The sequence below is a fragment of the Nelumbo nucifera genome, chromosome 2 (assembly GCF_055504915.1).
Source record: "Nelumbo nucifera cultivar China Antique chromosome 2, China Antique-T2T, whole genome shotgun sequence".
NCBI classification, from domain to species: domain Eukaryota; kingdom Viridiplantae; phylum Streptophyta; class Magnoliopsida; order Proteales; family Nelumbonaceae; genus Nelumbo; species Nelumbo nucifera.
In genome coordinates, this window is record NC_142650.1 from 54,595,962 (window position 1) to 54,621,003 (window position 25,042).

The 25,042-nt window shown below is 38.0% G+C and overlaps 1 protein-coding gene across 5 annotated transcripts in view; it reads right to left on the reverse strand.

Annotated features, from left to right (window-relative positions):
• LOC104601279 (uncharacterized) overlaps positions 1-25,042 on the reverse strand; it is a 101,745-nt gene that overhangs the window by 25,624 nt on the left and 51,079 nt on the right. For 4 of the 5 annotated variants that reach the window (XM_010264569.3, XM_010264571.3, XM_010264568.3 and 1 more), the window contains 7 exons: positions 9,940-10,089; positions 8,253-8,507; positions 7,756-7,896; positions 6,239-6,550; positions 5,623-5,796; positions 4,443-5,376; positions 4,019-4,257 (listed from right to left, as the gene is read on the reverse strand). In XM_010264569.3, coding sequence (XP_010262871.1) covers positions 4,019-4,257; positions 4,443-5,376; positions 5,623-5,796; positions 6,239-6,550; positions 7,756-7,896; positions 8,253-8,507; positions 9,940-10,089 — 2,205 coding nt within the window. The remainder of the gene's footprint in view (positions 1-4,018; positions 4,258-4,442; positions 5,377-5,622; positions 5,797-6,238; positions 6,551-7,755; positions 7,897-8,252; positions 8,508-9,939; positions 10,090-25,042) is intronic. The other variant, XM_010264570.3, reaches the window with a different exon arrangement.

A 25,042-nucleotide genomic window follows, 5' to 3' on the forward strand; every position in this document is an offset into this window, starting at 1 on the left:
TCCAAAGGTGATACCAGAGACAACGACTCAAAGGCATGCAAGTTGTTTTTTCAGAAGTGCCTCTTGCTCCTTCCATCACTACTGAGGTAACAAGTCAGCCCTCTTCTACCACTTCGGATACCTTCCCTGACCTTGATCTCCCTATTGCCCTTCGCAAAGGCAAACAGAAATGTACAGCTCGCTGGATTTCCAAACACCTGTCCTACAGCCTTCTTTCCCCTTCCTACTATTCCTTCCTTGCCTCTATTTCTATACATGTGATTCACAGATCTGTCCTAAATGCCTTGTCCAAACCAGAATGGAGGGATGCTATGATGACTGAACTAGATGCTTTGCATGAGAACAATACTTGGGAAATTGTGGATTTGCCTGAGGGAAAGGAACCGGTTGGCAGTAAGTGGGTGTTCACTATTAAGTATCATTTTGATGGTATTGTTGAAAGATATAAGGCCCGTTTGGTTGCTAAAGGATATACCCAGATGTATGGTATTGACTACTTAGAAACTTTTGCCCCAGTAGCCAAGATGACTTCAGTTCAAGTTTTGCTATCTTTAGCTACTGCTTTTGATTGGCCTCTTCATCAGTTTGATGTAAAGAATGCTTTTTTGAATGGGGACCTACATGAAGAGGTCTATATGTCTTTACCTCTAGGGGTGTATGGGAAGAAGATGCAAGGAAAGGTCTGTAAACTAAAGAAGTCTCTTTATGGCCTTAAGCAATCTCCTAGAGCCTGGTTTGACAGATTTTGGGCTGCTCTTGTTGCTTTTGGGTACACACAGACTCAGTCGGATCATACTTTGTTTGTTAAGAGGAGACATTCCTTAGTGACCCTTCTGATTGTTTATGTTGATGATATTGTGGTTACTGGTAATGATACTCAGGAAATTGTTCATCTCAAAAGCTTTCTTAACACTGAGTTTGAAATTAAAGACTTGGGAGAACTCAAATATTTCTTGGGAATTGAAGTTGTCAGATCTAAGGATGGTATCTTCATTTCTCAACGGAAGTATGTTCTTGATCTCTTTGCAGAGACTGGCAAACTAGGGGCTCAACTTGCTTCTACTCCTATAGACTTAAATCATAAGTTGTTAGCTACTGAAGGTGAACTGTTGCTTGATAAGGGAGTGTTCCAGAGACTAGTCGGGAAGTTATTATACCTTTGCATGACTCGGCCAGATATTTCCTATGCAATTAGTGTAATCAGTCAGTTTATGCATTCTCCCAGAGATACAAATTTAGCAGCTGCTAAGAGAGTTCTGTGCTATCTAAAAGAGACTTCAGAGAAAGGTATCTTGTTTGCTAAGCATGGACACATGAAGCTGGAAGCTGGAAGCATACACTGATGCTGACTGGGCCGAATGTATTGATGATAGGAGGTCCACTTCAGGTTACTATGCTATGGTAGCAAGGAACGTTGTATCATGGAGGAGTAAGAAGCAGTCTCTAGCGGTAAGATCCTCAGTTGAAGCAGAGTACAGGACAATGGCGCATGGAGTTTTTGAACTTTTGTGGTTGAGATCACTTTTAGATGAATTGGGTATAGACTGTGAGAAGCCAATGATGTTATATTGTGACAACCAAGTTGCTATCAAAATTGCACATAATCCTATTCAACATGACAGAACTAAGCACATTGAAGTTGGTAGGCATTTTATACGAGAGAGAGTTGCCTTAGGAGAAGTCTGTCTACCATTTGTTGCTTCTAAAGAACAATTGGCTGATGTTTTGACAAAAGGTGTTCCTAAAGGAAAGTTGGTTCACTATATAAAGCAAGCTGGGCATGATGGATATCTATGCTCAGTTTGAGGGGGAGTGTAGAGAGACTAGGCCAATGGGCCCTAGCCCATTAGTGTCTTTCTTATTAGTTCTTTCTTGTTATGTTTTCTTATTGGGCCTTTAGCTCTTGTTTATTTTTTCTAGGTATAGTGCTAATGTGGACGCCTACTTAAGGGCAATCTTGTAAATTATGTAACATAAGTAAGTTTATTAAAAGATTAGTAGGAGAAAAGAGGAGATTATCGAACTCCTTTCTTTCTCCTTTCTTCTCCAATCTTTCTTCTTCTTCCTTACTTTCTTTTGCTTTAATCTAAAATATTCTGCTAATTTTATTGGTTTGAATCACATCTTGGTTAATTCAAGAGATTTGATGTGTGTAATAGGACCTAGAAGCAGCTTCAGTTTGCAAGGTTGTTGACTGAAGTGGAAGATGTGTCAGAGTACGTATGAGCAAGAGAAGAAAGAAAAGAGAGAACTGTACAGGTGTGTCAAAAAGTGACTCCCCACACCCAAAAAAATATTTATATTAAAAGGTAAAAGAGCCATTTTGAACTCAAGATACAATTAGTGCACAGCGAGTATACATGGAAAAAGACATAATTAGCCCTCATCTTTGTCTCTACAACCAATGTCTCTATACTCCCCCTCAAACTGATGCCAAGGAATGAGTTTGTCCATAAGAAAAGTGTGTTGGGCCTGTGTCATAGCATTGGTAAGCAAACCTGCTAGCAGTAGCCCAGATGAGATATGAGGAAGGGAAATTTGACCTACAAGGACATCTCTGATAAAATGACAATCCATTTCAATATGCTTAGACCGCTCATGGAAAACAAGGTTGGATGCAATCTTCATAGCACTGAGATTGTCAGAAAGGAGTGGAACTAGAGATGGGAGATCAATATGAAGGTCATAGAGGAGTGCCTTGAGCCATATAATCTCACTACAAACCAAGGACATGGCACTATACTCAGCTTCGATTGAAGATTTACAAACTATAGATTGCTTCTTACATTTCCAAGAAATAAGAAAGTCACCCAAGAAGATACACCAACCCGTGGTAGACTGCCCTAGTGTCTAGACAACCAGCCCAATTAGCATCAGCATAGGCAAAAAACTGGATTAAGTGTAAATGTAAAAGTATAGGGCAATGGCTCATGGATTTCAAAACTATTGTGGTTGCACACCATCCTAACTGAATTGTGTATCAACCATTATATCCCCCATTAAACTATATTGTAACAAACAAGGTGCCATGGACATTGCCAACAACCCAATCTGACATGACTGCAATAAACACATTTGAGATTGATAGACACTTCATTCAAGAGAAGGTTACAAGTGGAGAAATTGATCCTCCTTTTATCAAGTCTGAAGAGCAGCTAGTCAATTGCTTCACAAAAAGTGCTCCAAAGTATAACTTGAGGCAAACTTATCCAAGTTGTGCATGCATGGCATATATGCTCAGCTTGAGAGGGAATGTTGAGAGCACGTTTTCCAATGTAAGGATAGCCTAGTAGGGCAGCTCAGTAAATGAGGCTCCTCCAATGCGGAATCTCGAGGGGGACAAATGTACACAGCCTTACCCCTGCACATATAGAGAGGCTGTTTCCAAGATTTGAACCCTTGTCATCCAGGTACGCAATGAAGCAATCCAACCATTGTGCCAAGGCCCTCCACAGTAAGGATATCCTAGTCATAATCATTATTTATGTACTGTTACACAAATAATAGTTGAGCTGTTGAGGGCCACAACTAACATTATTCTGACAACATATTAATATTTATTTTCTTCCTCCCCCCTCTTCCCATTGTTCTTCATTCTATTCTTGCTTCTTTTATTCTCCAAATTCCAACACATAATAATCATAACTTAAGAGATCCGGACCCTTCTCTTGGGTGATACCCTATCACTTAATCTTGTACCTTTTTTTCTTTTTTTTTCTAATAATGATTTTTTTACCATAAAAAAAATTGCCCAAGCAATGAAAGAAAGAAATCCACAATAAGGATATATACATGCTAATTAAGAATTTATTTTTTAATTTCTTTCCCTTTCTTTTTTTTTTTTTTTTTTTGAATGGGGGTGGGGGCTGGTGTTTATATTGTTCAGAGTGCAAGAAAGGCAAGCAATCTATCAACAATAACAAATTAAAATAGAAAAGATAACCACCAAAGCAAAATGAACTAAAATGTTATCAAGAAAAGAAGACAATTGTATGGTTATGTTATCCAAGACGCATACTGGAAAGTGAAGGATTTCACAAAGTTTTGAAATCTCTGGCTTCAATAAGAGGTGAAGACTCTTCTGTGAATCTCGTAATGTTCTTCCTTCATCAGATTCAGAGGGCTGAACTTCAGGCACTTTTGTGGTATCATTAGCTATTTTGGAGAGATCATGCATTATGTGACTGGCGCTATTCATATTAATTGCTGACTGTTGCAACACTTGGGATCCAGAACCACATTGAATTGTGGTCATTTCTATAGGGAAAACAAAAGATGGCATCAGTTTTTAAAATAGAAACTTAAGCGAATCAAAGATAATAGCTGGAAAGCTAAATCAATCAACTGTCCCTTCATTCCACAGCCAATAAACTAGAAATGTTTCAGAACAAAATAATGGATGATCCATAATTATGAAATACCAGCACAGCCCAAAGTTTTACCTTTCTTCCCCACGGGAGTTTCTTTTCTCTTATCTTCTACCCAAGGTCTGAGCAAGATTGGATCAATCATGTTGTTGATTACCTTCTTGCGCTTCTTTGTAATTTCATCACTTTCAACTTCAGCTTTTTTGGGTGATTCCTCAAAATATTGAACTTTTTTCCGAATTCTCTGAGTAGGCCGAGAGGAGTATCTCCACTGAGGTTCCTTTCGCTCCAGTATCTTTGCCCAAAATACATGTGAGCTTTCGTCAAACAACTGCCTTTCTGACTCACCAGGTAAAGTACTATCTACAGAATAGGTTGTTCCACTCTGCTGAACTTTTGCAATGATAGAGCAGTTGCTTGTTTCATTGTCTTCATTATCACAAGGTAACAGCTTCAGCAGTTCCCCAACCACATCATTCATGATTGACTGCTCAAAAGAAACATTTGACTCTGATGCTAGTGTTGTACAACCATGAAATTCATCCAATTTCTTGAACAAATAGGATGCACCCCAAATGAGCAGCATATGACTAGTACTACGGTTTATATTCTGTACATTGATATCAAGAGTCATATCTTGCTTTGACAGAATTAGAACTTTTTCTTCCACAGTGCAACATGAATATAAACGGAATACTTTTAACTGTTCAAACTGTGAATCAATTGAGATCCTTTGTAGGGCTCTTAAATCATTTAATGGATTCCAATCACTACCAAATAAAATAACAGTATCAACAGAACACAGTTTAATGCTTGGATGACAAGCACGATTTTCTAGTAAGAAAACGAATCTCCCTTGTTCCTTGTTGTTAAATATGTTTAAGGCAGCTTGCCTTTTTGAACTGAGCAATCCACTATCAACACGTTCATAAGAATCTGCACCAAATCTTTGGCGCAGGAAGTCATCTAAAATATCTCCAATAGAATTCCGTCCAGATCCACCAATTGACTGCCATATGAAAAGCATCCAAGTGAGAACAAAGTCATACCAACAAATATTTGTTTGCCTTCAGTATAACCACTCTAGTAAGCATTATGAGAAACAAATGAATATAAAGAAAAAAAAATATTGAACAAAATTCAGCAGTGCTACCCTCTATAAATTCATTAACCATCTCAATCAAACTTTAACCGCAACACACCACAATGAGAAACAGAATATATTCTAAAGAAAACCTGTATATAAATCATGCACCTGAAAAAGGATCAGCACTCTTAACCCTCGACCTTTAATCTCTGAAAGGATCCGATCAAGAAGTTGTAGCTTCCCACTTGCCTTCACACCAACGTCCAAGTACTCTATCTCTGGAAGACCTCTTGTCAGAAAAGTTTGCAAAGACTGATCTACAAGATAGGGATGATCACAGCACTGCAAAAAGATCAACAACAACATAAGCAATATCAACTAGAAAGAATGAGGAAATCTACCAAACAAAAGTAGCCATAAACATATGCATAATAAAAAGTGATAAACAAAATAATCATAAAAAATCATACAAATACAGTAGGCTGATTAGGGCAAATCCAAAATTTGATCAATGGTGCACATCCCTTGTGAAAAAAAATGGGATGTGCTTGACTTTTTCATAAAAAATCATACAAATACAGAAGGTGACCCTATTAAAGTACACAGGTGCATAGTGGTGCTTGACTTTTTCAAAGCATAACTTGTCGTTTCTTCACTAGGATCGTGCCCCTTTTTCAAAAATGGGTTGTGCTTTAATCACAAATGAACACAAAAATGTTAAACATTCAGCTAAAACAAAGCAAACAAGTCCATTCTAATGCAATGGCATTAAATTTGTCCTAACCTTCCTGACAGAAATAACAATCTCACGAAGGGCACCAACAGGATCACTTTTTGAATTTGAACGAAGTGACATGGAGTTTGCGAGAAGAGTAGCACAGTACTGCTCAAGCTGCACATTGGAAAGGTGTATAGGAACCCAATATTCTATAAACTTAGAGGAGTCGGACTTATGCTCAAATGCAACAAACTGTGCCAACCGCTTCTTCAGTTTACTCATGTTGTCAATGGAGTCAGTTTTCAAACTGTCACTGTTGATCTCCTCGCTTCCAGGATCAAGGAATGAGAGCAGATTGAGATACTCAGCTATACTATCCTGGAGAATGCCAGAGGAAGTTAATAATCAGACCTGCAATCACTGTTATAAAGACATCACCTGGCTGCTGACCAGGTCAAGATATGCTCTGGGAATCACCTCAAGTAGACACTTGATATGGTATAATTTCTCATACACCTACACCTAGGCAACAAGGCAACTGTCCGGGCTGGGCATGCAACACGACAAGGCAGGTGTCTTATGTTAATGCTATGAAATTTAAGATTATGGGTGTTGATATACCATATGATCCATATTAAATAGTGCACAAATTGAGTCACTATAGCTAATAGATAAGGTAAGACTGTTGCCAAATGCCAAGGCAGGTGGGAGCCTAATGGTGTGCTGCGCAACTTAATATTATAGATGCTATATGAAAGGGCATACAAAGTCACTGATACATAAGATCAAGTGTTTACAATAAAAGAAATACATTGAACCACCACAATTTTGAACTCTAAAGAAGGAATTGTTGCAACTCTTCTCTTTTCTGCTTTATGCTTCTTCCACTCCTTATTCTAATGACAGGAAGAAAAGGTAGTAATGTAGTACAGAGAAAAATAAAAAAAAAAAAGATAAAAAAGTGACCCTTCAATTTTACACCCTCTCTCTTTCTATCTAAACAGAGGTTCCACTAATAAAGTTGTCTTTTTCATGTTTATCCATCATCCCTTCCCCTTTTTCTATCCCTCTCTAGCTTCTTTTGCTCTGAACAGGAGCACCACCCTTAGGGATTTTTTTCATTTTTTATTTTACCATTTTTCCCTCGCCGCTCTCCCCTTTTTCTTTTTTCTTTCTTTTTTATTTTTTATAGATAAACAGGACTTATTTCATTAATAAAAACAATAATGTACACTTGTACAGTGAGGATTAAAAGGGGTAAAGATACTCCCAAAAGTACAGATATTACACTTGAGCCCAGTACAGTTGTTCCCTAACCACCACTTGCCTAGCTAATGAATCAGCCAGTCCATTGGCCTCCCTTGGAACCCATTGATAAATTACTGTTAATCCCATTAGAAGGCATTTGATTTGTATGATTGCAAATACAATTGATATTCGAAGTTTCGAACCTCCATTATTTTTGCTAGTTTTGTATTTAAGTTTTAAAACTACCCTAGCACCTAGATGAGTCTTGCCTTGGTACCTTAATTATTATGCCTGTAACAGAGAAAATCAACAGAAAAACATGAAGAAACAAACACCTTTACTTGACCACTAGCAACAAGAAGCCTAAAATCAGTTGTTAGCATCTTAATTTGTTCCATGTGCTTCGACACTCTAATTTGTTGGCACTCATCAACTATTATAGCCTCCCATTCCAAGCATTCCAATGCTTCTAAATCCTGCAGAAAATATGCATAAGTAAATTAGATCTCCATCAATTACGAAGAAAACAATTCCAAAAACATTTCAGATAACACTAGTAAAGAGAACTGAAACAAAATCCATTAGTCCTAATTAAAGCATCAAGACAGCACCACTTCTGATAGACCATTATGCACCTTTACTTGTTGATAACCAATGGTAAATCAAACACCTGAGAATAATGGTTTCTTGGCCCAAGTCAACCAGAAAAAAGACACCTAAAGGAACACATCTTTTCCTCTCCTCATCCTAAAGTCACTCATCCATGAGGGAACTACATTTCTTTTTCATATCCTAAACCATTTTAAAGCAACACAAATAAATCCATAAGTACCTCAACTATATCCTCTGGCAGTGATAAAAGTGCTTGGAACATTATGCAACCACCTTCCTCATAAAATTCTAGTGACTGTATACTCTTCCGGATGTCTTTGCTCCCATTGTAGACCACAACATTGAAACATGGTGCCAAACGCAAGAACTCGGCCTCCCATACAGAAAGGGCAGTTGGGGTAGTAATAATGAGGAAAGGACGGTGTACATCAGATTGCAGTGATAAGATAAATAAGATAACCTTCATAACCCTCTCCTGCAAACATAAAATACATCAGGACCTGTTGGAGTTGACGATTCTAAGTCATGTCATTAAGAATCTGGATTTCTGGGAATATTCAATTAGTATTCTGGTCCAGGAGTACAACAGACCCATGACCCATGTCCAGAATCACTATCCATGACCCATTTGCCAACCCATAAACCTTGGAACCATCTATAGAGAAATGAATGCACCTTTTAGTCATTACCTTTAATATACCCATGCAAAACACACAAATATTTAATCTTCTTATTTCCATCATATGTCACACCTACAACATAAAAACAATCGGGGGAAAGAAAAGCCAATTCTATGTGCAAGGTAGTCTTATAAATGCAGAGAGGTGATAACTAGTCATTTGGCCTCTCTAGCCAATGCAATGACCAGTTGATGCCCAGGCACTGACTAATCAATGAAAAGAAGATATGTTCTAAATTTAAGATATTGATGCAATCTCAGAAATAAGTCAATATAGACTATAACTATGCAAAAAAAAATGATACGGAACATTTAGTTTAGGGCCTTTGTTTTTGGAACATAAAATAAAGTTAAGCATAGCCAGACTAGGTTTGCATGAGATCTTTGATCAGGTATCATGCAAATCTTCCTTGGGCAGCAATCTTTAATCACCAAAAGTCTCCAAAAATCCGGCCAATCACATCAAGCAACCCAACTCTCCTATCTCATGCAATCAGTTGGACTAGGTTTGCATGAGATCTAAACATAGCTGAATTTAGTTCTGATACCAACTTGTCGAGTAGAATCACACCAAAAAATACATATTTTAGAATAAATAAAGCATAGTAGAGAAATTAAGAAGAATACAGAACAAGAGAAGAGTGAAGAAAGAATGAGAGGGAAGCACAAAGATTGTGCTGCCACTGCCTATCCAGGTATTTATATCAATAAATCAATGTACAATGACAATATTGCCCCTTCCAAAAATATAACAGAAAAAAAACATAATAGCAGCTAATCAAAACTATAAGAAACATATATGAAATAAAATAAAAACTCATCAACATTAAAAACAGTCCAATGCATCATCTCAAACAAATAAATAGAGATTTAAAACTTTAAGGTTAACAAGGTTGACTAGTTTTCAATATCTGGATAACAAAGTTGACTAGTTTTCAGTTTGGGAGGGACTGTTTCTGGGGTGTTACCTTAACACATGTTTAATTCGTTGTATTCAATTTGCGTTTCTTTAATAAATTTTCCTTTTACTTATTAATCAACTTGTCACACGTTTAGTCGTACTAGGCAACTACATCATTAGTATCAATCAACTAGTTAGGGATGCAATCACTCCAGTACTCAAGAAAGGGACTAGTCAACACTTTGATAACTAAAGCAAAGCAAAATAAACACTTGGAAAGCCAATACAATAAAATTTGGATAACAACTTGATTGAACAAGCATCTACCTGATCATCAATGGCAACAGCATTATGGCCCTTGTGCCAATACTCACAAAGCTTGTTGACGTAATTTAGATAACTATCACCTAGTCCAGTAGGGACTCCACTGGGTAGCCTTGACAGTTTGACAAACGACCCTTTCCTCTCATGTGGTACCTGCAAATTGTTAATTGCAAATGAACAAGGAGCTCAGACTGATAAAAACAGAAATACAAGATAAAAATCCTCACACAATACAACCAGTTAAATATCTGAAACCCCCTGAAGGAGAAAATAAAGAACGTGGCATGCAGTTCATCAGAAGTTGAAATAAAACCAGAAAGCGTAATCTGAAACAAAAACACCTTGAAACTGAGAAGCAAATAGCATAAACAAGATAGATACTGAAAACACAACATGTTTCAACTTTCAAATAGTAATGACAAAAATTGGTACATTCTCTTTTACAATTCAAGCTTGAATGCAAGGTTTAAAATGTAGAAGTTGGTGGAAATGTCAGTCATCCAAATAGAAGAAACATGAGGAAATGTTGGAAATATTGTAAAAATTATAGGCATGGTGGGAACATTGTAAAATATGCAAAATATAGAATTATATTTTATAAAATGATAAAAGAAACATAGGCAAACCTCTTTAAATTAATGTCTTATTCCAAATCATTAAACAAAGCTAACAAACTAAGGTTATAGACAAAAGAATATGTTCTGGAAACTGTCATGTAAACCCTAATATTCAAAGCTTCATGATAGAATGAGTTAAAGCAAAATTTTAACTCATAGCAAATGTAAATGGATGTAATAGAACAACCAAAAAACTCTATCACACAAACAAAAAGCTAATATTTAACTTCATGTTTGAAATGAATATTGAGCTAGCTCCAAGTGGTAATCATGTAAGTTAGGCAGACAATAACATTGTTACTTCACATATCTACAATATTGTCACCAACTTGTGTTATAATACTATCTCTTGGACTCCACATAGTACTTGGGCAGTGTTCACTGGGGAATATGTCAATTCTAGTAAAATTTCATGTTGCTACCCATGGAAGTCAAAATGGAAATATGTCATGGAAACTAGCTCTTGTACTCCACATAGTGTTGGTAGTGTTCATTGGGGAAATGTCGATTCCGGTAAAATTTTGTGTCACTACCCATGGAAATGGAAATATGTCGTGGAAATATTAGGAAAATTCGGGACATTTTAGACCATGCTCGAAAGAATAAGAAAATATATATGGAATTATGTGCTAGAATGCCAGCAGTTTGCTCCCAATCACAAATTAAACATTTCCTAGCAATTTGTTTTGTTTATAGTGAATTATGATGATTGGTCTATTTATATCAACATATTTCTAGAGCTAATTAGTATGCATTATAACCAGCATTGTCTTGTTCACATGCTTTAAACATATAGTTATCAAAACCTTACAATTTATGATGGATTCACACTTTGAATTGTGATTCTCATGGGTTCCAATTGACTGAAAGGTGAGACTAATACAATATGATGGACAAACCACCAACCCAAGAACAACAAGTTTAAAATAATGCCCAAAATAGTTGTTGTCTGCCTATCTCCAATTCAAATCTTTTAATCGAATTCCTTTTTGAATAAAAATCTTATTATTGCTATTTGAATCATATGATTAGATTCGTGAACCTTACAGTTTATCCGATTCAAGTAACTCAAACCAAATTGAATTGAATCAACTTCTTTGTCATATCATTCTAATATTGTTCAAAGGGCTTTTGTTCAAAAATAGTTTCTGGATGAAATCCCATTTGGGTTACTCAAAATCTATTTAAAGACATGTTGAGTTAATTTTACCACTTCTATAAGTTAAAGGACCATTATGTATGGGTCGCTTGACTATGTAGTCAAACATGAATATATCATCTTTTATAGTATAGAATCGGTACATTTCATTATATTAATTATTTATGCAGGGAGTGCGGACTAAAAAGGTGCAAAAATACATTTCCATATATTTAAGTTCTTAGTGTATAGCATTTTAACATTTTTGACTAATTTTCAAAAAATAGAAACATTATGATTTACAATAGGATCATGATTACATTCAATTTAACCTTCTCAAAAACTTATGATTACAAGTAAAGTAGCCAACAGACACCTGAGAGAAGAAAGAAAAAACACCCAAACCACCCACTCACAACTCTGCTAAAGACTCACCATAACAAACAGTAGAGAACAGTACAAAAGCATAACTCTCCAAATCAACAAGAAAGGCAACAAACTACCATCGAAAACCAAGCACGAGACTTGAAAAACACAAATCTTAACTTCAACCAAACAGACTCCACAAATTGACCGCCAATCGCCAATTGGACCTTTTTGATTTTCCTCATCTAAACCCTTCTACCAATGGAACCAGGTACACCCTTTGAAATTATTATCTTGTTCAAAATCACTAAACAAAGCTTAGAAACTAAGGTTATAAACAAAAGAATACATTTAGAAGTTGCTCTGTAAACCTTAAGATTCAAAGTTTTATGATAGAATGAGTTAAAGAAAATTTTGAACTTGTAGAAAATCTAAATGGTTGTAATATATCAACCAAATAATCTATTACACAAAAGACAAACTAATATTTAACTTCATACTTGAAATGAATATTGAGCTAGCTCAAAGTAGTAATCGTGTAAGTTAGGCGGGCAATAACATTGTTAATCCACATATCTACAATATTATCACCAACTTATGTTACAATACTATCTCCTGTACTTAGAGGTATAAATTAGGTCGTGCCACCCGTGGCCTGGCACGATTTTGAACCAGCCTGGCCCAGCTCGACACGATGATTCATGGGCTATGTCGGGCATGGCACACTTGTATGGGTCATGTCAGGCTAGGGGTTTCAGGTCTGTAGGTTGGGCCGGACCGGCACGACCGAGCAGGTCGTGCTACCTGCGGCCCGCATGTCAGCACGACCCATATATATTTATATGTATTTACATATATTTTATTAATAAATTATATATTTATATATAATATATCAAAAAATAAACAATTGTTTTCAATTTTATTATACTATTTTATTTAATTATTGTATATATAAACAATTGTATACATCAAAATTCACCGGGCCAGCACGCCTTACAGGTTTCCCTATGGACACGTGTCAAGGGAAAGACCTGGATCTCACTGGTGTGCTCGGGTGTTCTATTCGATCGCCTCTGAGGCACCTCGTTACAACTGGCTATGAACAATGTTTTAAAATACGGAGGCGTGACGCGAGGCATTCCACTACCTAGAGGCTTGAGGCGTAGTTCAGAACGCAAGAGGCGTAAGCCTCTCGAACACAAGGAGGCATAAGGGGTAAATTTAGGGTTATGAAGAAGTTTAATGAACATGTAAAACAGCCCTAAACGTTTATTTAACGGATGGATTCTTCATGTTACATGGAGCCATCATACCAGGTATATCTAAGTAGCTTTGCAAATTAGAGGGATACTTACGTATTTTGATCAAACTATGGGAGACATTAATCCTACCAGCGTTTAACTTCCTAACCTCCATAAAGTTATTCAAAACCCCATTCTTTCCTTGCCACCATAGTACATCGACTTCCAAAAGATCCAAGCTGGCATATCTTCCCACAATACAAGCTTCTAAACATGCTGAAACCTCCCTCAGTTTCCCGCTCTCCCTCACAATAACACTTAATGTCACCATTTCACTCATTGTCTCGAAACACATTGATCCAAACTAGAATTTTTTAGGGCCAAATGACATAAAAGTTGAGTGCAATTCAAGCATTACAAAGTTCAAGTTTAAGATAATAAAGCATATATTACTAACTTAAGTATTAAAAATGCTGAAAATGTCTCCCTTAGACTAGTCTCAAACTAAACTGAAGTGAAGCCATTTCACAAGAAGCTCCAAAACAGGCATTGTAATTTAACACTTCATTTTTAGGTATAACTTATAAGTGCTACACCAATGACAGAAGTATATACTTTTTTTTTTTTTTATCAATAACACTTTCATTAATCATCAGTAGAAAATTTACAGGAGGAAGATAAGCACACTTATCTTCCAAGAGTCACTAAGAGCCTCATAAAAGAAAGAAAAAAGAAGAAAAAGAGAAGAATACACTAAAGTTACATCTTAGCCCGAAACAGTGAATCCCTTTCTGCCCCTTGTTTTGCTAAACCATCAGCTAGGGAATTAGCCGATCTTTTAACCCAACATGTCTTAACTTCCATCTCCCGCACCAGCCGCATGAATTTCCTCCTCTCATTGTTATACTTCCATAAACCATTTTGATCTTTAGACAGCCATCCTATCACCACCTCTGAATCCCCTTCAATTATGAGTTTCTTGATGTTCAACTCCTTAGCTTTTCGGACTCCTTCCATAACTGCAAGGATCTCAGCTCTAAGGGAGTCACCCACTCCAATTGGGCCTGAGAACATGGCAGAGATGACCCCATTTTCGTCCCTAAAAACACCTCCAATCCCCGATTGCCCCGGATTTCCCCTACTGCATCCATCAACATTTAATTTCAAGAATCCTCTAGGTGGGGGAATCCAAACCACTTTCATTACTGACTTGGTTTGTGTGCAATTTGCAATTTCACCCCACTTCCTCAACATGTCATCCACAGTGTAATTTGTGAATAGTTTCAAATATTTCAACCACTGTACCGCCCTAATATGTATGATAGCCTTCAGATCTGCTGCTCCTCTTTGGATTTCTGAGAATATCCTGGAGTTTCTTTCCTCCCACAATGTCCAACATACTGCAGCTCTTAGTCCTCTCCACATTATCCTTCCCCTTTTTATCCGCCACCTGAAAAAGGTGGGGGAGAAAAGGCCCTGCAAGTCTGATGGGGGATTCCAACTGCGTCCAAATAAGGAGGAAGCCCAATCCCAAATTGACCTCGCAAAGTGGCAAGACACCAGTAGGTGAAAACCAGTCTCCCCATCCACTTTACGTAGAACACACCACTGAGGTGACAAACAAGTATTGGGTCTCTTCTTTTGGAGTAGATCACCAGTGTTAATTCTTTCCAGATAGGCTTCCCAACAAAAACTACCAACCCTAGGAGGTATTGCTCTGCACCAAACCTCACCAACAGGGAAAGGGGGGAAGGTAGGCACAAGAGAATATGCCATTGGGGGTAGGTGTCCAAATTCTAGAGTCCTCCCTAGTGGGGTCTAAGACAACATTATCAAGAAGTGCAATAAGGCTCGAAATATTGTCAAGGTCTGAGTCCCTCAAATCCCTTCTTAAACCCAAGTTCCACCCAATCCCAGAAGTGGAAGAGGACGGGGTGATGAAAGACGAGATCGGCTCATTTTTCAAATCAGATAGAGCATACAAAGAAGGAAATTGATCCTTTAAAGGGGCGCTCCCCACCCAGGTTTGTTCCCAAAATTTTATGGAATTACCGGAATTCAAGTCATACCTGATATTAGGGGAGAAAACTCGTAGCAGGTCATGAATGGCTTTCCAAGGAGAGTTGCTTGTGGTCCTAGCTCTGATTCCAGCGTCCCATCCATTGTCCTCCAGCCCATGTATACTTGCCACTATTTTAGCCCATAGCTTCTCCTTCTCCATAGGCAACCTCCACAACCACTTCCCCGATAGAGTCATATTCCTTCTCCTGATACTTCCACGCCCCACACCACCACAAGACTTACTCCTACACACTATCTCCCAGCTAACTCTGTGATCCCTCTTCTCCTCTCCTGGCTCCACAGGAAATCTCTAATAAACTTCTCTAATCTGTTAGTGACCTTCACTGGGATTTTAAACACCGATAGGAAAAAGATGGGTAAGTTAGCAAGCGTGGCCTTAATTAGTGTAATTCTTCCACCGAGAGAAAGGTAATTCTTTTTCCAGGATACCAGTCTTTTTTCAAACCTTTCCACCACCGGGTTCCAAAAGCTCTCTCGCATGGGATTATCACCTAATGGCAACCCTGACTAGTTCAACGACCACCCCGAAACTTCACACCCCAACAGTTCAGCACTCTCCCTGAGCTCTCCCTCCTCCAGGTTCACCCCCACTATACAACTTTTCCGGAGGTTAACCTTCAAGTTAGACATTTGCTCAAACAGTTGTATCACCATCTTCAAGTTCCTGATCAAGCTCACATTACCGCCTTCACAAAATAGAATCGTGTCATCAGCAAACTGTAGGTGAGTGAGGGGGCTTTCCACCCTCCCAACTCTCCAGCCTCTAATGAGCCCCCTATCATCTGCTCTATGGATCAGCTTCCCCAGAAGTATATAGTTCTCTATTCTATATTTTTTAATTTCTGCTGATAACCTACATTTTTCCAAAATCTGTAGCCCTTCCATCTTGCAAATACCTGCTCTTGCTTCCACCAATCCTTGACACTACTATTTAGCCACCTTTACTCAAATTGAAAGATAATTGGTCCATTACAAGCCTTTCTTGATCTAACATTATGGACAATGATTTGAAATTAAAGCCCTGCAGGATGAACCAATCCAATGCTCGTCCTGATCAATAGGGGTGAGCAAGAAAAACCAAACCGAATCGGAAATCTAGTTAACTGAACCGGTCGGTTTGGTTACAGTTCGGTATTTTTAAAAAAACGAAGGTACTGTTCGGTTTCGATTAACCAATATAGAAAACTAGCGGTTAACCGAACCAACCAATTCGATTTGGTTTCGGTTAACAAATATATATTTTATATTTTCTATATATTATAAATTAATAAGCACGCATTATATATAAATATATATTTATAATATATAATATATAATATATTATTTATTAATTAAAATGTAATATTTTATAAATATTCATAGTTTTTTATTATATATTTATATATTTTTATAATATATATTGTAAATTTAAAAAAAAAAAACGAAAAACCGATGAATCAAACCCACGCCCCACGGTTAACCGATTGGCTTCGGTTCGGTTTCAATATTAGGCCCACAGTTCGGTTAACCAAACCATGAGCACCCTTACTGATCAATTGTAAAAAAAAAAAAATTGTCTAGTTTGAAGCAAGAGGATTCACTTGGAAGTTAGAACAAGTGACACTAGTCCTTCTCTACGCTCACAGCAATTGATAAACTGATTATATTTCCTCAAACTTGTTGCAATTGACTAATTGGGATTGTTTGTATCATGCTTGTATGAAAACAGAAAAAGTAGAGGGAAAAGGGAAAAGATTTTTGATACAGTAGAGAACAAGAAGAAAAGAAGACGAGAAAAGGGTCTCAGAGGAAGAAGATCCAAACCAATCTCTTTCCCTTGTCAACCTAAACTTTTATTTCATTTGAAATACATGTGCAAATTACAGAAATGCCCCTATTAATTGATTCTTAACAAGGAATTTAAAAAGCTATATTCAAAATACAAAAATACTCCTAGGAAATAGGAAAATATGAACTATTCCATCAATACAATGTCTTCTCTTTTCATTCATCTGATTACACATAAAAAACAGGGAACTTACAAAGCCATATTCAAAAGACAACCAGCCTACTTCTAAATGCACTGATCGGATTACTCATCAAAAATATGAACTACTCTACCTATAAGTAGAAATCTGATGAATTAAATAATATGAAAGAAAAGACTATTTTCTTCAAGAGAGAAGGAAGAGAAAAGAAGAGAATAAGAGAACTTGAGAAAGAAAAGAGAGCAATGATCTGGCACCCCCTTCAGTTAATGTTTATATTAGAATTATAAGATAAGTACAAAGACTACTATGCCCTTACAGGGTGGTAAAACATTAAAAGACACATAAATGACTCAAAAAAATAATAAAATTGGGATCACATAACTATTGTGGTCCCCACTTCCTATCTAACAATTAACATAAAACAGCTACTCTTAAAATAACACAAAACTGACTAATCTTCAACACTCCCCCTCAAGTTGGGAGTAAATTTCACACATTCCCAACTTGCGCAGATCATGTTCAAGATTGTTCTTCGCAACCCCTTTCGTGAGAACATCAGCCAATTGCAACTCTGAAGAGACATAAGGCAAGCAAACTTCTCTGATTGTTACTCTTTCTCTTATGAAGTGCCTATCAACTTCAATGTGCTTTGTCCTATCATGCTGAATTGGATTGGGCAATATTGATTACAGCCTGATTGTCACAATATAGCATCATAGGTTCCTCTGCTTTTACCACAATCTCGCTCAATAGGGATCTAACCCAAAATAGTTCTAAGACACCATGAGCCAAGGATCTATACTCAGCCTCTGCACTTGACCTAGCCACAACTGCTTGTTTCTTACTCATCCATGAGATCAAGTTTCCACCTACAAAGGTACATACTCCTGATATAGATCTCCTGTCATCTAAACAACCTGCCCAGACAACATCTATAGGATTTCAGCTTTAGATTTTCATGATTTGAGAAAAGAATACCTCTGTCGGGTTGCTTCTTTAGGTATGCAAGTATTCTCTCAATAGCTTCCCAGTGCTGAACCCAAGGTGCACGCATGTACTAACTCATAACACTAACAGCATAGGAAATATCTGGTTGTGTCAAAAAAAATATAACAGCCGGCCCACCATTCTTTAATATCTTCCCACATCTTTTACCAACTCACCATCCACAACATTAATTCTATGATTTGGAACAATAGGAGTGTCGGTTGGTTTGGTTCCCAATTTCCCAGTCTCCCGTAGTAGTTCAAGTACATACTTTCTCTGAGAAATGAAGATCCCATGCTTAGATCTTGCAACCTCAACCCCTACGAAGTATTTGAGCTCACCAAGATTTTTGATCTCAAATTCCTGCTGCAATAATTTTTTGAGAGCATCAATCTCCTCAAGATCATTTCCTATAACCACTATATGATCCACATACACAATCAAAATTGAGACGAGCATCTCTCCTCTTCACAAAGAGGGTGTGATCAGACTGGGTTTGTGTATACCCAAAACGGATAAGTGCCCCTTTGAACCAGTCAAACCACACCCTAGGAGACTGTTTCAGACCATACAATGATTTTCTGAGTTTACACACCTTTCCTTTACCAACATTTCCATAAAAACCTATTTCCCAAGTTTGGTTTTTTACCAGGGGTTCCATCTCTTCTTGAATGGCTGCTTTCCACTCAAGTTTGGAGAGAGCCTCAATAACATTCCTGGGTATTGACACAGAACCCAGGGAAGAAAGGAAAGCTCGGTAGGAGGGTGATAAGGCACTGTAGGAGAAATGGTGGGTTGTACACTTTCTCTTCCCTTTGCGAAGCGCAATGGGAAGATCAAGGTCAGTGGGATCAGCTGCAACAATAGTGTTAGGTACGGAGACATTATTATTAGGAAAAGTAACATGCTCATGCTCAAGGGGAATACCTAGAACTGTATTTGCTAAATCTGGAGTTTCGAAAGGACTGATGGAGAGTGGTAAGGGTTGAACATGTGTGGAGTCAACCATCGTCTACCTACGCTGATATTTCTGTGAGGCTGCCCGTAGTGGCTCAAGTAATGGAACTGATGGAGGCACAAAGGAAACAGGAAGAGGAACAGACCGTGAGTTCTCCTCCCCAAGACTCTCCCCCTGAGGAGAACCACTCGAGAAAAAGAAGGTGGACTCAAAAAACATAACATCGATAGTGACAAATCTACTCCTTGACACAGGGTCATAACAACAATACCCCTTTTGGTTTTGAGCATACCCAAGGAAAACACATTTCTTGGCCTTAGGATCCATTTTCTTGCGATGGGGGCCAAGAATGTGAATAAAGGAAACACAACCCAAAACCCTCGGAAGTATGTGAAATATCTCCCCATCCAGAAAAAGAAGACTAAATGGTACCTTAAACCCCAAAGTTCGTGAAGGAACACGGTTAATCAAGTGTACGGCTGTAAGAACTGCATCTCCTCAGAAATGTAGAGGAATTGAAGCACACACCATAAGACTTCTTGCCACCTCTACAATGTGTCTATTTTTTCTCTCTGTTACTCCATTCTGTTGCGGTGTATATGCACAACTGCTCTGATGAATTATGCCATGCTCCAAAAAATATGTGCTCAAATCCTTCTCAAAATACTCTTTGGCATTATCTGATCTGAAGGCCTTAGTTCTCATTCCAAATTGTGTGAGAACCATCTGGTGGAACTACCGTACCAAGTTAGGAACCTCATCACGGGATCTCATAAAATATGTCCAAGAATACCGTGTATATTCATCCGCAAACAAGAGGAAATAACGGTAACCACCCATGGAAGGAATATAATATGGTCCCCATACATCAGTGTGAACATCAAAAGCAAAAGCACTTCTTTTATTACTTGGTTTAAAAGAATGTCTACAATGTTTTCCCAACTAACAACTTTCACATTCCAAGGTAGATAATTGGACAGACTCAAACAACATTGGAAAAAGAAATTTTAATGAACTAAAAGAAAGATGACCCAACCGATTATGCCAAAGCATAATCTGACTTACTGACTCTGATCCACTACTACTGTTGTTGTTAACATGATGGCTCTAATGTCTCGGAATCTCATCCAGAAGGTAGACTCCATTCACCTCACAACCACTCCCAATCATCTTCTTTGACTCCAGATCCTACAAAACACAATTACTAGGAATGAAGGTCATTGAACAATTCAAATTTTTTGTTAAAGAACTAATAGAAATTAGGTTAGTATGCAGTTTAGAGACATGTAAGACAAAAGATAAGTAATGTCATTGGTCACTCTAACTGTCCCCTTCCCAGCAATGGGAATATGTGAACCATCTACTGTAGAGACTCTCTCTCTCTACCAGAGCACAACTAATAAGAACTGAAAAAGGGTAGGTACATTAGTCATGTGCTCAAATGCAAGATTTGCAATTGCATATGAACTACCTGTATGAGCAAAAGAAGTGGTGTAGTTGGCTCTTGCACTCTGTTGTCCATTTGAAAGGCTAGAACTAGTTGTATCTTTCTTACTCATAAGCCGTCCAAACCTCTCCAATTTTGTTCTAACTGCTGCTACTGCAATGGATTCCCAATCAGTTTGGAAAAGTGGGGATGAAGAGTCTCCTGTAGTGGCCACATTTGCATTTCCCTTATTGTTCTTGATCCGAGCAGGCATGAGATGTGAATGGAGCTTCGAACAAGTGTCTCTGGTATGCTTAGGCTTCTTACAATAATCACACACCAAGTCCTTCTTATCCTCCCTCCTAGTCTCATTGCTTCCCCCGTCTCCATTCAGCTTAGGTTTGGTTGTACTAACCATAGTAGATCGATCAATCTCAAGCTGTCTCATCATGACATTCCTCCTGCTCTCCTCTCCAGAAACAAAGGCATAGGCTTGAGAAAGTGTCACACTCTCCCTAGAAAGGATATGCTGCCTACCAATGTCAAATTCAGGGTTTAGTCCTGCCAAGAACTCAAAAACCTTATTTTTCTCTACCAATTTTTGATAGGTTGTTGCATTATTTACACTTTCCCACACCATAGTTTCTAAGTGATCTATCTCCTGCCAAAGGGTTTTCAGCATGGAGAAATACACGGCAAGAGGTTAATCTCCTTGTTTTATACTAATCACCTGATTCCTTAATTGATAGGCTCTGGCTACATTCTGCTTCTGAGAATAGGTTTCAGTCACTCCATCCCAAATCTCCTTTGCAATATTAGCCCATAGAAAATTTTTGCCAATGTGACGTAACATAGAATTACACAACCAAAACATTACCATGTAATTCTCCTGTACCCATCAAGAAGAATCTATATCAAGTTTCTTCTCCTCCCCAGTGATTAACCCTAATTTTCCACAAGCACCAATGGCCATCTTAGCAAATTGTGCCCATTCTAAGTAGTTTGTACCATCAAGCTTTACTGTAGTAATGATTCCAGACCCAAAAATATCACCACTACCTCCAACGCCCAATCCCATAGTACCGGTGGATTTCATCTCAGTACTCCAACTCTCCATCTTCAAACAGTTCAATAGTAAGAAAGGAAGAGGTTGAGAGCCTCCAAGAACAATTCAGACTCACACACAAAGGAAAAAACCCTTCTGGAAGAAGAAAAAACTTATCCGGAGAGAAATCTCTCTCCTCCCAGCGTCTCCCAACAGAGAGAAGTGTGAATCGGCCACTCCAGGAGGCCCAGAAAACTCCAGAAACCTAACCACCCCTAAAGAAAAACAAAAGAAATCTAATGATACCTGAGCACCCAAGATTAGATAAAAAACCAAGAGTCCAACTTTTCTAGGACTCATCATGTACTCCAGTTCTTCCTGATTTTGATGCCAAAATGTAGATCACCTTCCTGATGACTAGATCCCACCAAAAAATCCAAGAACTTTGCAATCTATAGCAGATCGATCAGCCCTTTATTACTTCATGTAGTCAGCTGGTCTAGGGCTGCATGAGAAAGCTTCAAGAACCCTAGTCGAGGCTCTGATACCAAGTAGAAATCTGCTGAATTAAATAATATGAAAGAAAAGACTGTTTTCTTGAAGAGAGAAGGGAGAGAGAAGAAGAGAAGAAGAGAACTTGAGAAAGAAAAGAGAGCAATGATCTGGCCGCCCCCTTCAGTTAATATTTATATTAGAATTATAAGAGAAGTACAAAGACTACTATGCCCTTATAGGGTGGCAAAACATTAAAAGACACATAAATGACTCTAAAAACTAATAAAATTTGGACTCACATAACTTCTTTGGTCCCCACTTCCTATCTAACAATTGACATAAAACAGCTACTGTTAAAATAACACAAAACTGATTAATCTTCAACACAGTATAATTGCAACTAGCCTATTTCAAAATACATTGATTTCTACAGTTTCAGATTAGGAACAGCAATTCAATTTATTCTCTTTTCTTTGATGAATAGGAAAAAGAAAAACAATTTTATAAAGCTCTTTCAATGAAATGAGTTCATGGACCAAGAAAAAAATCCAAATATAAACACTACACCAGTATTCTAGCCTTGGTCCTATGTGTTGTGGGACTTAACAGTATTGGCTTCGGCCCATTTATGTTATAATATACTCTATTCTGTTGGGCTGTACTGTTATTAAGTGCTAATGGGCTTCAGCCCATTACTGTTTACTAGCGGGGGTAAAGTTGTCATCTCATTTATTATTGTTTCCCTAATATAAATACCATTTTTAATGGGCTGGTTAGAGTGTGCCGTCCTATTCCCTATCTCTCCTTTCTCTGTTTTTCTTCTTTTCTTCAAGAATCTGAATACTAATATGGTATCAGAGCAATAACCTGCTCTTATTCTGCTCGCCTACTCTTGCATTCACCTTTTCTCTCTTCTTCTTAAGTTTGTTGTTGGAGTAACAAGAAAGAACCCTACTGCTGGTCGTGGTTAGTTGAAGTTGTTTCTAGGTTTCTTTCCTTGTGAGAATCTGCAAGGAAGCCCAGAATAGTTGCTGGTATACCCAGGTAGGGCAAGAAGCTGTGGAGTAGTCGTATGGACTACTAGAGAGACCTATTTAACAGGTCAAGCCACTGCACTGCAAGAAGTGTCAGTCTAGAGGATCCTTGTGGGCTCTAATCCAGGTTATATCTAGAGTTCGAGCAAAGGGAGATGCTGTTTGACCTGTTCTACCTGCTAAATATTAGTTTGTGTGAGTTCAAGATGTCTTCCAACACAAGTGAAGTCTCATCTTGAGGTTCCAGGACTGTGGATAATGTTATTCATATTGAAAATCCTATGATACAAATTACCAATGTAAAACTAGATGAATACAATTATAGGGAATGAGTCATTTCAGCAAGATGGTCCAAAGTAAGTCATATGGGAAGATTAAGGAGCCCAAGGAAGAGGAACCAGGTTATAAGACTTGGTATAGGGAAAATGCAACTGCGATGTCATGGTTGCTAACTTCTATGACTCCCAAAACCGCATGGGCTGTTCAGCACTATACTACAGCCCACAAGATTTGAGAAAACTACACAACACTTGAGTCAAAAGAACATAGCAAGGATTTATAGGCTGAACCAAGACATTCAAGTAAGACTCAAGGGGACAACATGACTGTTGCAACTTACTTTGCTACACTGAAGACATATGGGAAGAGCTTGATCATCATTTAGGGTCTGTTTGGTTCGTAGTCGGAATCGGAATTGGAATCGAAATCGAAATCCTCCGGAATCGGAATCGGAATGGTCCATTCCCATACTCTGTTTGGTTCAGACAGGAATGGAAATGGGAATTGAAATCAACAGGAATGAGATTTCATTCCTAAGGGAGGGGCAGGGAATAGTCATTCCCTCAAATGGGGGAATGCCATTCCAGCAGGAATGGGAATGGGATTCTGATTCCACCGAACCAAACAGTTGGAATCGGAATAGCCCATTCCGATTCCGACTCCAGACCCTATTCCCACGAACCAAATGGGGCCTTAGTCTTTAAATGGGACAGCACCAAAGACAAAGAAAGGCATGACAAAAAAAAATGAAGGAAGAATAATCAAGTTCCTGGCTGGTTTAGACCGCTCATATGAAAACATTAGAGCACAAATCTTAGGGAGAGATGAATTTCCATACCTGCATCATGTGTTTTACCTAATTAGGAATGAGGAGATGAGGAGGAAAGATATGAGAATTCATGTTTATTTTCAACCTAGTGAGCAGTCTGCTCTTGTTTCCAGCAGCTCTAAGGGTGGAAAAGGGGTGGATAAGAAGAACTTTAAGTATTCACATTGTGAAGAAGAGAAGCACATTAAGGCTATGTTCGATTTGAAGCAAAAGGTAGGGAAAGGAAAGACAGGGAAATCAATACAAGGTTTGTAAAGGTTTCCCTACCTTTCCCTTCCTTTCACTACATTTTCCTTCAAACCAAACATAGCCTAAAGATACTTGTTGGATTCTTCATACTCACTTAAAACCGGCAGCCTTGAGAAAGGACAAGAATCCAAACGAAGGTCCTAACCGAAACTTAGGTTATATAGCCAGCCCAAATGTTGCAAATTGTGTTTCTAAGGGTAACAGTACCAGCTCTTCTAACTTGGGACAGACCTCCACTCCACCAAGTAGCTTCCCAGAATTTACACCCAAAGAGGTAGATCTACCTCAACTGGGTTATGGCTCGGTTGTATAATCAATTATTTGGTTGATCTATTACAGCCATTTACATTTTCTATGAGTCTAAATTTTATTTTAACTCATTCTATCACG